This window comes from Gopherus evgoodei, chromosome 1, assembly GCF_007399415.2.
Source record: "Gopherus evgoodei ecotype Sinaloan lineage chromosome 1, rGopEvg1_v1.p, whole genome shotgun sequence".
Taxonomy (NCBI): Eukaryota; Metazoa; Chordata; order Testudines; family Testudinidae; genus Gopherus; species Gopherus evgoodei.
In genome coordinates this window covers 250,723,333-250,739,429 of record NC_044322.1, presented here as the reverse complement: position 1 = coordinate 250,739,429, position 16,097 = coordinate 250,723,333, and the positions used below count along the sequence as shown (strand labels likewise).

Sequence of the window (16,097 nt, the reverse complement as noted above, 5' to 3'; positions counted from 1 at the left end):
GTAGCTGCAACTTACCTTCTAGAGAGAGGTCAGGGTATTTAATCAAAACTATTTTTAGTGCCCAATAGAAACAGAGTGTTTTGACCAATATTGGACCTGTCTTCCCTGAAACTGGCAATCAAATATACTGCTTTTTTATGAAAAATCTCCTCTTATCATTCAGGATCCCCAGAAAGATTTTTTTTAATTACACTGTTCTGAGATCTATAGAATATCTCAATCCACCAATTAATCCTTTCAACTTTAAATACCTTCATTATGCAATGGAAGGACACATTTTTCAGTATCTAGCCTTGCCATTTGGCTTGGCATTGTCTCCAGCAATTGAACTTTTGTCTAAGGCTATGTCTACACTACAGACCTTACAGTGGCACAGCTGTACAGCTGCAGCTGCACTGCTGTAAAGTCTGCTCTATGCCAGTGGGAGAGAGCTCCCCCTCTGGCATAATTAAACCACCCCCAATGAGTGGCAGTAACTATGATGGTGGTAGAGCATCTCCCACCAACATAGCACAGTTTGCACCAGCGCTTTTGTTGGTGAAACTTGTCAATCGGGGTGTGTTTTTTTTTTTCCCCCAGACCTCTGACCGACAAAAGTTTTGCCAACAAAAGTGCTAGTGTAAACAGAGCCTTAGTTATGGTGATTTTTGATAACTGCAGAAGGAATTATGCAAATCTCAATATCTAGATGATCTGTTGCTTTGCTCCCAGTCCAAACAGACAGCTCACTGGGATTCGCAACAAGTAATAAATCCTATAGACTCAAGGGTTTATGATCAGCTTCAGCAAGCGTTCCCTAACCTTTTCACAGAATGTGGTACACCTTAGGACTGTGAAAATGGTCAAGATCTAGGTATAGTGTAGAACTTATCTTGATGCCCCACCTTAATCTGGTGATGATCCTTCAACTCCTGGACTCAGACACTGTTAATGGACAACACAAGACCTAAGCATGTCCACTATCTGTAAGGGATCACCAACAGGAATCTTTGCACAGTCAGATCACAATCTTTCCAGCTGGTTCTTCCATCTCCAACACAGGGGGACTGCTCCAGAACCCTTTCCAGAGGAGAACCATTAATAGAAATATTAGAGGTGAGAAAAATCATGGATGTTTTTCTGGCAGGCTGTGAAATCCACATATGGACCCATGCTTGTCTGGGGGAAATGGCCAGCCTGAGAGAGGAGGATAAATATAAATTGGCTGGATGGAGTTGAGGGTTATTGGGAATGCCGTGAGACATCTGGTTCCCATCTTGTGTTCTCATTCTGTCCTGATTCAAAGCGCCAAACACACAGCAGCAGCTTTTGCAAATTGATGAGAGAGAGACTGAGCACTCCTGAGAACAGAGGCTGTGTGCAGCTGATATCGGGCTGACATTATGTCTAGTTCTAGCCACTTATGTAAAAGTAAAACTCAAACCATTTTGTTGAGTCAACAACCCCTGTCCCCAGAGAGAATGTGTATTAAATGACCAGGTCCTTCAGATCATCTTTTGGAAATGGGGACCTTCATAGATCAATTCGTTTTCTCTGAGCAGCAACAAAAATGGAGAGCAAGGAAAATCAGTGCATTTTCATTCCAGTGGTCCAATTATCTGATGTGTGCCACGCCTTCTTTTCCAATTCTGGCTCAGATAGCCAGAAAAATCAGAACAGAGAAAGCCATACTGCTCCTGATAGCTCCTTCTCGGCCCCATGGGCCCTTGTTCTCCAGGAACCTGGAAATGTTGGTTTGGTTCCCCTGAGATTCTGCCTTCATTAGATGATCTTCTGACTCAAAGTTCAATAAGATTCTGACATCTTGAACTTGAGAGGGTAGAATTTGGATGCTGTTAGTTTGTGGCTTTATTTCTTCAAACCTGGAAGGAAGTTGTCTGAGATTTTATATAGTTAGCATATTTCCAGGAAATGGGGTCCAGGCATGACATCTGTTCTAAAAGTGTGTCAAATATTGCCTCACTTCCTTATTTGATGACTTTAATAAAGATCTAAATGTTTAAGCACTGTGTGTGATCAAATAGAAGTTTTAAGGGCGCTCAGTCTATAAAGAGAATCTGATATCCTCCTATCTGCAGGTTTTCAAGGCAGTAACCAAACATTGCCCATTTTAAAGTTCCCAGTTGCAAGTTGGAAATTGAATTTGGCCCTGAAATATGTTACAGAACAACTGTTAGAACCAGTGGCTGCTCTTATTTAAGATAGAAGGCTGTATGTGTTGATTATTTTGTCTAACAAAAAACAATTTCTGCACTTTTTACCCCACAAAGTGGGTACTTCAGCTGGCACAGAAATTCTTCCTTAAAATAATCCCTCCTTCTTATGTCAGTAGAAATATTTCCTTCTTATTCAAGGAGGTCACATTGCATTTAATTGATTGGGAGGTTAGCTGGGCAGAATAAAGACATTCAGAAAGGCATGTGCTTGTTTTTTGTTTTTTGGTTTTTTTAGGGTCATAGGTGGAAAAGAGCAACGGCAGAGCTGCTAAAGCCACCATATCCAATTCTATACAAGTATCTGTCATTGAATACTATAGGAGATCAGGTAAAACTCCTTCAGGGAAATGGGGTCAGTCAACAAGGAGTCATTTTCCACTTGAGGTGCGGAAAGAAACAAGGTCATATGGAGTAATCTGCAGAGTGGGGACATAGGCATCTCTTCACTCATTTATAAGACACTGTCAGGTGGACGTTTCTTCCGCAAAGGCTGTGGCCATCAGGTCCTGCAGGTTGCCGTTCTGTCTTGACCCCTCTTTCCTATGTTTTCTTTCTTCCTCCTTCTCTTAACATCTGACCTTTTTGCTAGTTCTCAGTAGTCTTCCTCCAGACTGATGATGATCTTCTCTCTGTTTGTTAAAGATTTAATGCTTTTTTTTAGTTACAGTTTTGTATTTGTTTATTTTGTGGCTATTCTGCAGTTGTGGCATAGTTCCCTGCATTGTCTAGGGCAGTCAGCTAGTGCCAAAAAGGATCCAGTTGAGCTGCCTCCATGAACACATGTGGGAATGGCTATCTGGTAGTGTCCAGTCAGGCACACAAACTTCCTGTGTGTGAGAGAGAGGCATGTTTGCAGCTACAGACCACAGGTCTGGAACGCTGGCAAGTCACAGGAGTCAGGCAGTGGCACCACTCAAATAACAAAAACAAAGTTTTAACAGTCAGTGCTTTATCTCACCCAGATTCTGTAGATTGAAACTTCCACGCTCAGAACAAGTTGCATCTTAAATTAGACACACACTTATTTATCTGAGCACAGCTGGCAATTTAAGGAGTGACAGGGCAGCGCTTGCACCAGAACTGTTACTATTTACAGCAACCTTCAGTGTAAGGTGAGGACAAGAAGTTTAATATGGTACTGTGGGCAAGGTGGGGAGATAGTGGCAAAGGAGATTCAAAGAGGGGAGTATTGTGGTCCTATTGGCAGGCAAAGAAGATAATTCTGGTAACTGCATTTTGGCCAGAGAGGACAGAGTAGTCTGGACATGGAGAAGTGTTTTACCCTTTAGGACAACAGAGGGCCTGACTTCCAAAATGATTTGGAAGAAGGCGCAGGAGTTGGTAATTACCTGGCTGTACGGCCAGGGAAAATTCCCCGGATATGGCCAGGGAAAAGAGAGAGACGGGTGAGCCTGGTAGATAGTGATGTTGTCAGCTAAAATGGAGGAAGGCAGAAGAGGATCGGAATTGTCTGTGAATGATCCATTGCATCTTCCCTTTATAAAAGTCAGAGTCCATGCTGATGTGAACAGCTACCTAATGTGATGAAAAGGAGGGAGACTAACAAAAAGGTTTTAAATGATGCAAAATTCTGTATTGTTGCAGTTAGGAATACTACCAGCAGGTAGGAGAGGGTCAAGCCTAGCTGCACAGCTTTAACTAGCCCTAGCTGTCCTAGGATACAGCTCTTAAAAGCATTTATGAAAGTATCCCAGTGTCAGTCACTCCACTTCCTGCTGCATACTAAGTTCAGTTAGGTTGTGCTGAGCCAGCAGGGCACAGCTTTCAGCCTTGCCAGGCTCTTATAATTTCATTTCCCACCCCCACTAAGTCCTGTCTTTTGCATATTAACTTACAATAGGGGGGACTTGTTCTCTTGATTAGGTCACAGACGTTTCACAGCTACCTTGAGGACATTATCAACTACCGCTGGGAGCTGGAGGAAGGGAAACCCAACCCCCTACGGGAATCCACTTTCCAGGATCTGCCGCTGCGCACCCGCGTGGAGATTCTGCACCGCCTCTGCGATTACCGGCTTGATGCAGATGACGTCTTCGATCTCCTCAAGGTGCTTTGGGCCACAGCAGCTGTTGGCTGGGGAAGATGACAGCTACAGGGAGCTAGGCTGGGTTGTGAAACCTAGGTGGGGATGGAGGAAAATGTTTGCCTTCATGGAGGCTGTTTTTCCTTTTTCCTGCCACTGCTTGTATACATCAGCGAGCCTCCAACCAAGGGAACAGGCCGTTTAGGGGCTGATGCTCCTGTGGCATTTCTAGTCTGTCCATTTGGGGAGCAAGAAGAGACTGAGGATTTGAACTATAGCTTGGAAGTATTTCTCTCTAAAGTCCATTTTTTCTCTTTGTCTCCAGACCCAGCTTTGGAAATATTGGTGACTGGGTCTCCCCATTCTCTCTCCTTCTATAATGTTCAAGGGGTTGGGTTGGGTTGGGGTTTTTTGAACCAGCATCTTAGTGAGGTACATAGGTTTCCCATAGTCTGTATATTTTATGGTTTTGGAGATGTAATTTCTTTTAATCTAAAAGAAATGTTTTAAAGTCATGTTCTTGGTGGTAGTGCAGTGAATAAATAGTCGTGTTGTTTTTTCCACCTCTGGAGACCTGGGTTCAGGGGCGGCTCTAGATATTTTGCTGCCCCAAGTATGGCGTCATGCCACGGGGGCGCTCCGCCGCTCGCCAGTCCCGCAGCTCCGGTGGACCTCCTGCAAGCATGCCTGCAGAGGGTCCGCTGGTCCCGCGGCTTTGGTGGAGCCGCGGGACCAGCAGACCCATCCGCAGGGACACCTGCGGGAGGTCTACTGGAGCCGCGGGACCAGCAGACCCTCTGCAGGCATGCCGCTGAAGGTACCCTCCCTGCTGCCCTCCCGGTGACTGGCAGAGCGCCCCCCGCATTATGCCGCCCCAAGCATGCGCTTGGCGTGCTGGGGCCTGGAGCCGCCCCTGCCTGGGTTATGTCGGGTTACAAAGGATCTAGGCAAGTGGTAGGGTCTCTCTGTCATGGATGCATTCGCAGCACAAACGTCACTATGTAAATTGGCCTGATTGGCTACATCTCTGAAGACCGTGACTTGAATATCTGGCAGTGCTTCCAGGGTGTTGACAGCTCTGTGGGAGCAAGGAGTGCAATTCTGTCCTGCAGCAGTGCCCCTACCATCCCCCATTATTAAAGTGTATTGGGAGAGCTGTATGTGGGAAGTTTCCACGATGCCTCCCATGCTTGGCGTGACGCTAGCCAGGGCTAATTAGACCTTCACTGTCACGAGAACCAAAAATGAAATATTAAAACTAAAGAGAGCATGCAAATTAGAAATGCCAGTCTAAATCTCTCCCTAGGTGGAGAGGGAATGTATTCTTTTCTCTAGAGTAATATCTTCCCAGAACTGCATCAGAACAGATGTGTTGTGGGGGGTGGGGCGGAGTGTTTGTGGAGGGATGTCAGCATATTTTGAGTGACAGTGCGGCTGTTTTTCAACTTGTCACTGTGTCTCTCACTGCGTGCTCCCAACTGAATGCAGGGTTTGGATGCCGACAGCCTCCGTGTAGAACCGCTGGGTGAGGATAGTAATGGCGCCCTCTATTGGTATTTCTATGGCACTCGTATGTACAAAGAAGAGCCAGTGCAGGGGAAATCAAATGGAGAGCTGGCTTCAGACAGGTAACAACAGCTTTGAAGTTTTCCTAATTTCCACACCGCCTGGGTAAACAGGGAGAAGAGGGCAGAGCAAGTGGAGCAGAATGGACTATGCAGCAATAAATTGGAGTTAAATAAAATCTGTTTGACTGTCAGTGTTGCTGGGAGGGTAGCGGTGGCCTGAATTTGTGCAGGTAAAATTGACAAATGCACCACTAACTAAATACTGATGTATTAGTATGTAAGGCAACTAAAGCCATACATAGCCTTCATGGCACTACAAAAATCTGCCCGTGGGGTAGGAAGATTCCTCTGCCACCATCACCGCATTCCAAGCAACTTGCCCCTCGGAGACAGCAGCAGTTACGAGTCACTATCTGCTCCTGAATTAGTTACCCAGCTAGTGGTAGTCCGTCCTTCCCTCCCTCCCTCCCACTTGGCGGCTGTAGTTAATCTCTCCCCTAGTTGGGCCCATAGCAGCTGTTCTGATTTTTTTTTTTTTTATTCTTTCCCACTCTTCTCTCCCTCCTCCCCTGCCAGCCACAGTTCCTTTCTTCAGGAGATATTTTCTAACCTTTCATTGTGTTGCAGGGGAAGTGGGGGCCAGACAAACACCCCAAATGTTCCTGGGAAAACAGGCAAGAGACGAGGGCGACCCCCAAAACGGAAGAAACTGCTGGAGGAGAATCTGTTGAGGTATGGAAAAGGGTGTTCCTGGAATGGTTATGTGATATACTCTCATATAAGGAGGAAAGCTGGCTGGTCTTTCTTGGCATTGATAGTACTGATGCACCTTTTGGGGCCTCCCATTGGTTCTGAAGATCCCCTGCACCCCAATATGTGTTTTTCCATTTGGGAGTCCAAAGGTAATTCTCCCTGCAACCATATCCCCTGAAGCCAGGATCTCAAATCATCTTGTACAGACGGGCTGGGTTGGTACTTGGGTGTGGACTTTAAAGAAAATCCAGGTGCTGCAGGAAGCAATGTGGGTGAAACAGTGGATGCTGTTCTTCCCACTGAGTCCATACTGACCCCTTTGAGCTGCATTTTGCTAGGGGACACATTGCAGCTAGAGCGACTGTATTTAGATGCTATTTTAAACGAAAGTCCTGCCTACCTGAAGTCATTAACGATCTCCTTGTTCTATCCACAAGAGTAAGGGATGTTATATCCTGGCCACATTCCAGGTTGGCCATTTACATAATTTTCCTTGAAGTTTCCTTCAGATAGGATATTTCTCACTTCCTGTACAAAATTTATGTGGTGTTTGCTGTGCATTAAACAGCCGTTGCATTCTTCCCCAGAAGTGGCTGCATTTCAGCGGCTGGTGATGTCATTGCATAATTGCCTTTTTCTTTATAGGGAGAAGCCTGAAGAGAACTCACTCGTGCATGAGACCCAGATGAAAAATGGTAAAGACATTATGGGAGGGTGGGAGGAATTTGATCTGCTATTGCAGTTTTAAAATCATCCAAAGCTAAGAGAGACAAGATTCCCAGGGAAGGAGGAGGGTCTGCTTAGTGAGAGTCTTTCTGGAAGTGGTGCCCTGTGTCTTTAGCCCGATTGGTTCTGATTGTATTTGGCATGAGCAGTTAAAGAAATAGACTAACTTATTCCCAGGAGCCTAGGCAGCCAAATGCTTCCTGTATAACAAGGCACTGTTTTGGGATGAGGAGTGACTAATGAATTAGGTTATTGTGTGAGGGGCCTGAGTTTGGAATAGGCTTGCAGGGGGAACCCTCCTCTACTCACACACTAAGATCAATAGAGAAGGACTATGTATGGATAGATGCCCTCCTGAGAGGGGGTGAGCACAGGCTATGTGGACACACATTCTGTTTGTGGTAGATGCATTTTGCCCTCTCTGTTAAAGAGAGAGAGTCACCAGGGTGGGTTGTATTGTAGGAGAACAAAGTATTCTCCTTGTCTGTCTCCCATCTGGTGTCAGGTGTATACACTGTCAGTACTGTGTAAAACTAGGAATTAGGGAAATCTATGTTCCAGGTCCTTACTACGGAGCCCTTGGTCCACAAGGAGTTAATGAGGTGAGATGCCAACATATTGTGACAGTTTCTCCAAAGGGACTGGGTGGGAGACTTATTTCTCAAACAACCAGTGAGAATCCACTGGTCTGAATATTACTTATGGGTTAGACCTGCCTATTCTTCTTTGAGTGCTTGCTCATGTCCATTCCATATTAGGTGTGTGTGCTCGCCACATGCACCAGTGCCAGAAGATTTTCCCTCAGCATTGTCTGTAGGGGACCAGTTTTGGCCACCCTCCAGAGTGGCACCCGCATGGCACAGTATAAGGGGCACAGTCGGCTCCCCCTACCTTCACTTCCATCTTGCTGCCAATGACAGTGCTGGAATGTGTGCTGCTTCAGCTAGCGTTGTTTGGTTCTCCATCCTTGCGTAAAATCCTGTACTATAGCTAGTAGTTGAATCATTTACCCTTACTAGTAGTTCTTGAAGTCTTTGTTAGTCCCAAATAGGACTCCGCCTGGGGACGAGGCATGCCCCGGTCCCCAGGCTTTAAGCCCTGTGATCATTGCAAACAGCCTATGCCCATCAGCGATCCACATAGTAGCTGCCTAAGTTGCTTGGGCGAAGGGCACATAAGCGACATGTAGGTCCCCGCCTCAGTGGCACCATTCCCCATCACGTGGGACATCCCGCCACCACTCACCCACCCGAAGTCATCACACCTCAGAGAGGCAGGCTCAGCGGAGCCCTTTTTGGTTCCTGGACCTTGGGCACCGACAGCGAGATTCGAGGCGTACCTCACCGGTAGCTTGGTGTTGATACACCAAGGCATGCTCCTCCCCGGCAGGAGCGCCAAGACCTACCCCTTACGCTGCCGAAACCTCAGTACAGATCCTGGGACCAATCGAGGGACCAATGCCACCAGTCACCAGACCGCTGTTGTCAGTCTCCAAGATGGGGATCGCTGCGTTTGGGAAGTTACTCTCAGCAATCAGCTTGTGATAGCTCCTGGTCCCGATCAACGTCCTAGTACCAGTCGGGTAGCATAAGGCTTAGATAGCCAGGTTTCCAATGCCAATCCACCGAACACCCGTCAGTCCCCGAGGCCCCGACCAAGTTGTTCGTCTCACTCGGACAGGTCTGCCTCCAGGCACAGCAACTGGCACCAGACAGATAATAGCCCCCGCTCTGCCCGATGCTGGTTGCCGGGTAGCAACCACTCCAGCTCCAGCACCAAGCAGGGCTCCCTAACTGCAGGGCAGCTTCCGGTGCCTGTGGTGCTGCCTATATCATCAGCACTGAAACCTGTCCCATGGCCCCAGGCACAGTGGCCAGTGCCATGGTACCTATGGAATCCCTGGGGGTTCACCCAGCCTTCACAGGCTGCCCGATCGGTGTTGGGAACCTCGGACAGGCCAGCAGCTTCAACATCCTAACCCCCTCCAGTCCCCGAGACTTTAGGGGGAAGGACCCCACAGGTCCAGGAGGACCCAGGAGAGCAGCCTGCTGGACCACCAATGGACGTTGAGGCTCCTGCAGTACCGGCATTGTCCTCGTCATCGCCAGATGAGGCTATCACGGGGCCCCCTCACCCAGTTCCTTAGGATGATGCTAAGGCGCACCAGGATCTATTGAAGAGGGTCGCATCTAACCTGAGGCTCCAGGCCAAGAAGTTGAGGGAGGCTTTGGATTCCTTGTTTGATGTCCTTTGCGCCTCGGCATCTGCCAGGGTGGCTTTACCCCTTCTTGAGGGGGTATCAAAGATTACCACTGGCTTGTGGCAAACGCCCCCCTCAGCCCCATCTCCAAAAGGGCCGAGCACAAGTACTTTGTGCCAACAAAAGGGTATGAGAACCTATATTCTCACCCGGCCCCCAATTTCCTGGTGGTTGAGGCAGTTAGCCACAGAGAGAAGCAAGGCCAACACAGGGCTACCCCCAAGAACAAAGACTCAAGGAGGCTGGATCTTTTTGGACGTAAGGTTTATTCATCTTCCAGCCTGCAGTTGAGAGTGGCCAACCACCAGGCCCTCCTTGGCCACTATGATTACAACATGTTGCAGGCCATGACCAACTTCGAGGCTTCGCTCCCCAAAGGGTCCAGGAAGGACTTCTGGGTGATCCTTGAGGGGGGCATGATGGTGGCCAGAACAGTCCTCCAAGCAGCTTCAGACGCGGTGGACTCTGCAGCCCGCACCATGTCTTCCGCCATCTCCATGTGGCAAGCTTCCTGGCTGCTCCCCTCAGACTTGTCCACCAAGGCTCAGCAGTCGATGCAGGACCTTCCCTTCCAAGGCTAGGCCCTGTTTGCAGAACAGACTGATACCAAACTCCACAGTTTAAAGGACTCCCATATCACCCTGAAAATGCATGGGCTGTACGTCCCAGGCCCGGCATATAAGCAGTTCAAACCACAACAGCCTCAGGGACAAGGGAGCCAGCCTCAGCAGGGCCTGCCTCACAAGAAGTCCAAGGGCTACAAGCGCCGCCTGAGCCACCCTCCTCCACCCCCTGCTCAGTTCAGCTCTACCTGGAATAAGCAAGGGGCCAGGCTACCGTTTTGAGGGTGCACCCAAGGGCTACCTACCAGACTGTTCCCTGGATCCATCTTCCCTGTTTTTTTCCAACCGCCTTTCCTTTTTCCTCCCTGCATGGACCACTATAACCTTGGACCACTGGGTCCTGAACACAGTAGCACAGGGCTATACTCTCCAAGTTCTTTCTACCCCCCCACCACCTTTCCCTGTCCCTCTTCAGGGACCCTTCTCACGAGAGTCTCCTCATGCAGGAGATTCAAGAGTTGCTACATCTGGGGGCGGTGGAGGAAGTCCCTCTGCAGTACAGGAACAGGGGAGTTTATTCCCAATATTTTTTAATCCCAAAGGCCAAGAGCAGTCTACATCCCATCCTGGATCTGCAAGACTTCAGGTACCTAAAGAAGCTGAAGTTCCACATGGTCCTCCCTGCCTCTCTCATCCCCTCCCTGGATCTGGGAGACTGGTATGCTGCCCTCGACCTAAAGTACACATACTTCCACGTAGCGATCTTCCAAGGACACAGACGTTTTCTCCAATTCATGGTGGGACCTGGCTGCTACCAATTTACGATCCTCCCATTTTGACCTGGTGACAGCACCAAGGGTGTTTACCAAGTGCATGTCGGTGGTGGCAGCTTACATCAGGCGCCAGGAGATTCCACTGCTGTAGTCCGGAGCCCAACAGCTCTGCCTTACTCTTGGGTAGTTCCAAATCCCTGACAAGGTCATTCAGTTCACCTTGTGTTATGAGGTGTGGTTCAGAGGAGGAGGACAGGAGAAAATGGGGGTCATGTGACATTGATGGTTCAGGACCAGAAGTTTCATCCTCTTCCTCTTCCTCGTCTGACTCAAGTGAGAATGATTCTGGTGCATCAGGAACCGGCAGTCCTTCTCCGTGGGGTACTGGGCGTATAGCTGATGGAATGTTTGGATAATGCACAGTCCACTTTTTCTTCTTTGACACACCTTTCCCAACTGGAGGCACCATGCAGAAGTTACAATTGCTGGTATGATCTGTTGGCTCTCTCCAAATCATTGGCACTGCAAAAGGCATAGATTTCCTTTTCCTGTTCAACCACTGGCAAAGATTTGTTGCACAAATGTTGGAGCATATGTGTGGGACCCACCTCTTGTCCTGATCTCCAATTTTGCAGCCAAAATAAAGGTGATAGGCTTTCTTAACCATAGTGGTTATACTGCGCTTTTGTGATGCAAAAGTCACTTCACCACAAACATAGCAGAAGCTATCTGCACTGTTCACACAAGTACAAGGCATCTCTGCTCACTTTGGCTAAACAGAAATGTGTCCCTTTGCAAAATCAAACACTGACAAATAAGAGAGCTCGACACTGTATGATTTCTAGAGCGGATATAGGGCAATTTGTTGAGCAGAGTGATGTAAGCTTCGTTATGATTGCATCATCCATGACTTCTAGGAATAACATGATGCAATTCATATCATGTATGACGCAATACCAGCTTCAGATTGCATCATTCATTGTTTTGCCTAAAAAGCAAGTACTGTCCAAACCCAGTCATAGATTTATTCATAGATGCAGTCAAAGATGTATTTTAGTCATTTCTGGTTTAAATTGAGATCCCTTCCCTTTATAATTCACTTATCCTCTGCCATTCCCAAGTCAAGGGTCGTATATACTGACCCAATAGCATATCTTGAAAACTAGAGCCAATCAACAATTTTAAGCATCATTTTCGTTCTCAGTGACCCAGAATTAGTAAAGTTGGACTACATTTATTTCAGAAGCATTTTGGCTGTAGAGCAGTGTATTCTATGATTATATAAGTCTATGATCTGCTTGTACCTTGGCGACTGGCTGGTCAAGGGTAGCTCCAGATCTCAGGTCCAAAAGGATGTTGGGGTGCTGCAAGTCACGTGCCACTCCCTGGGCCTACTGGTGAATGACACAAAGTCTACATTAGTTCCAGTGCAAAAGATAGAATTTATCGGGGCGGTGCTCGACTCGACCTGCGCCAGAGCGTTCCTGCCTCTAGAAAGGTTTCAGACATTGACAGACCTTATCACGGAGGTATCTGTGTTCCCCCTGACTACAGCCAGCGTCTGCTTGCATCTGCTGGGCCACATGGCAGCTTGCACATATGTTGTCCACCATGCCAGGCTCTGGATGCAACCTCTGAAGCAATGACTGGCGACAGTCTATTCCCAGTCCAGGGATCACCTGGAAAAGATCGTTACCATTTCCCCCAACAGTATTCATCTCACTGCAGTGGTGGACTGATTGTGCGACAGTCCTAGAGGGAGTTCTGTTCAACAACCCCCCTCGCTCCATTGAGTTGGTGTCAGACACCTCGGACCTCTGCTAGGGTGCGCACCTCGGAGATCTCCAGACCCAGGGTATGTGATCCCCGGAGGAGATGGTGGTACACATAAATGTCAAAGATGCGGCGTCTTCCTACCTCACCTGTTGCACAAGGTAGTGAGAGTCCTGACGAACAACACAGCCTCAATGTTCAACATCAACAGGCAAAGGGGAGCATGCTCATCGGCTTTCTGCCAAGAGACTCTCCATCCACCACAAGATCACCTCCCCTGGCAGCTTGTCACCTCCCCTGGCATCAAGAACACGCTAGTGGATCACCTCAGCAGGGCCTCTCCTTTCACCACAAGTGGTCGTTCCACCTGGAAGTAACCTACATGATCTTCCAGACCAGAAGTAGGGAACTTCCCAAGTGGACCTGTTTGCTACCAGGCAAAACAGAAAATGTCATCAATTTTGGTCTTGGCAAGGATTCCCTCTCCGATGCCTTCCTCCTATCATGGTTGGGGAACCTGATGTATCCATTCCCACTCGTCGCCAAGGTCCTGGTAAAGATCGAGAGACAGGGCAGAGGTTATCGTGATCGCCCCAGTGTGGTCTCGCCAGCACTGGTTCAGCATGCTCATGAACCTGACAGCAGCCCCTCCCTGTTCCCTGCTCAACTGACCGCGGTCGGCTCGTGCAGTCCAACCTCATGTCCCTCCACATCTCGGCATGGATGCTGCATGGGTGAACCCAGAGGAGTGGACAGGTCTACCTGGGAAGTAGGAAGCCCTCAACCAGACTGACTTATCTAGCCAAGTGGAGGAGGTTTTCCTGCTGGCTGTCCAAGCGTGGCATCTCTCCGTCGCTTTCTTCCATACAGGCTGTCCTGGACTACCCTGCTCCATTTGAGGAATCAGGGCCTGGAATACTCTTCCATTAAGATGCATCTTGCGGCCATCTCCGCTTTTCACCCGTCAATCCAAGGACAGACGGTGTTTTCCCATGACATGACAGTCAGATTCTTGAGAGGGCCCGAGAGATTCTTCCCGCAGGTACAGGCTCCTGTCCTGGAGTAGGATCTTAACTTGGTCCTCTCTAGGCTCACTGGCCCATCCTTTGAGCTGCTGGATTCCTGCTTCTTTTCCCATCTGTCATGGAAGGTTGCTTTCCTAGTGGTGGTGACATTAGCGAGACGAGTCTCTGAGATTAAAGCCTTGACCTCAGAACTACTGTACATGGTCTTCTACAAAGACAAGGTTCAGCTGCGGCCCCACCCAGCCTTCCTGCCGAAGTTGGTGTCTACCTTCCATATGAACCAGGACATCTTCCTCCCAGTGTTCTGTCCCAAACTGCCCAAGACCAGTGAGGAGAGGCATCTTGGCTCCTTGGGTGTCCGGATGGCCATGGCTTTTTACTTAGAATGTACCAAGCCTTTCTGTAAATCAACTCAGCTCTTTGTCACTACAGCGGTTAGGATGAAGGGTCTTCCGGTGTCTTCGCAGAGGTTTTCCAATTGGATTACCTCGTGCATAAGGACCTATTACGACCTGGTGGGGGTTCTGCTGCCACCGATTGTCAGCGCCCACTCGCAGGCATCTTCGGCAGCCTTCCTGGTGCACATCCCTATCCAGGACATTTGTAGAGCCACAACGTGGTCCTCTGTCCACACATTTACCTCTCATTATGCCATCACTCAGCAGGCCAGGAACGACGCTGGGTTCAGCAGAGCTGTGTTGCTTTGGAGTCACCTAATGTGGAATGGACATGAGCAAACTCTCGAAGAAAAGACAATTACCTTTTCCATAACTGGTGTTCTTCGAGATGTATTGCTCATGTTCATTCCACAACCTGCCCTCCTTCCCCACTGTCGGAGTTTCTGGCAAGAAGGAACCGAGGGTAGGGGGAGCTGGCGGCGCCCCTTATACCGTATGACGAAGGCACCACTCCAGAGGGCGCCAGAGCTGGTCCGCTACGGATACTGCTAAGGGAATAACTTACGGCACCAGTGCACATGGTGCGCGCACACACCTAATACGGAATGGGAATGAGCAACATGTCTCGAAGAACACCGGTTATGGAAAAGGCAACTGTTTTTTCTACCACGATACAGGCAACTCTGGCTTTGTCTTTTCTCTACCCTTCCTCAGAGTTCAGCTTCCCTCTGGGCTGCTGCAGTTCCACACTCAAATTCAAGAGAGAATTTCCAAAGCTGAAACTACATAAATAGAAATGTGGTAGGTTTATAGGATGGATGTTTTCTGCTAGTTTGGATAGTTTCAGCTTTAGAAGTTATCTCCTGGGTCAGAGCGCCATGCTGCAGCAGTCCAGCAGAGGGAGTCTGAGCAGATGTAACCCATGAGAAGCGTCCAGACCCAGCTGATGCCTTCCATTATGAAAAATAAATGACAGCTAAGGAAACTAATTCTTCCTTCCCCCACTTGCCTTTTCCTCCTCTTGGCTGCTGGAAAGACATGGGTGTGTTTTTAGACTGAGTTAGGTTAATAATGGCATTTCTCCCAAAGTATTCCAGGTGCTGCCGTTGTTTTATTTCCCACCCCCCGTGTACAGTGCCTTGTAGTGTGTGTTACTGGCACTAGGGGCAATACAGTGCTCTTGAGAGAGCTTGGAATGAAGCCATAGCTATGCAGGTCTTCTCGTTACATACATGAACGATTCTTCTTGCTTTTCCTAGACCACAACCCATGTCACCTGGAAGCGTGTACACTGTCAACATCTTTCTTTCTTCCCAAGTTCTGGAGAGGAGGGCATGGGTTGGAGGAAAGCCACCAACAATCATCATTGCAGAGCTAATATCTCTTTATGTTCCTGAAGGGTCCCAGGGACCAGGCCGTGGGACATGGTGGCTGCTGTGTCAGACAGAAGAGGAATGGAGACAAGTCACAGAGAGCTTCAGAGAGAGAACCTCCCTAAGAGAAAGGCAGCTCTACAAACTCCTGAGTGAAGACTTCCTGCCTGAGATTTGCAACATGATTGCCCAGAAGGTATGTGTGAGCACATAAGGCTGGGGAGAGTCAGCCTGCTTATCTCTGTGTGGTGCTGTTGTTGAGTGCAGGGATGCTGGATGGCAGGGAGAGTGCTAAATCCAGCCAGCCATCAAACGCCCCTGGGAATAGGGAAGGATGTTTTATCTGTTGCAGTAGAGACACTTTGAGCAGTACAGGATCCCTAAACACTTTCTAGGTACCATGTAAACAGAGGCTACTAGGCTTTGTTTGCAGGGAATGGGATTTTTGGTGATGGAGTGGTGGTTAGAGGTGGATAGCTAGACTCTGAAAAATGCTGCTGATCAGATAACTGTTTTAAGATGGGACAAATTTGGAGTAAACTTCCTGAGAACATGCCTCTAAAATCAACTCCATAGCCAGTCTGGCCTTTGGAGAGGTCTGTATTACGCTACTCTTGTAAAGCTA

At 48.4% G+C, this 16,097-nt stretch overlaps 1 protein-coding gene across 2 annotated transcripts in view; it reads left to right on the top strand.

Moving 5' to 3' along the window:
* The window catches only part of LOC115640046 (cat eye syndrome critical region protein 2), a 137,496-nt gene that overhangs the window by 83,493 nt on the left and 37,906 nt on the right, over positions 1–16,097 (top strand). For both annotated transcript variants that reach the window (XM_030542925.1, XM_030542929.1), the window contains exons 3-7: positions 4,101–4,284; positions 5,749–5,888; positions 6,456–6,560; positions 7,227–7,276; positions 15,499–15,668. In XM_030542925.1, the coding sequence (XP_030398785.1) occupies positions 4,101–4,284; positions 5,749–5,888; positions 6,456–6,560; positions 7,227–7,276; positions 15,499–15,668 (649 nt within the window). The remainder of the gene's footprint in view (positions 1–4,100; positions 4,285–5,748; positions 5,889–6,455; positions 6,561–7,226; positions 7,277–15,498; positions 15,669–16,097) is intronic.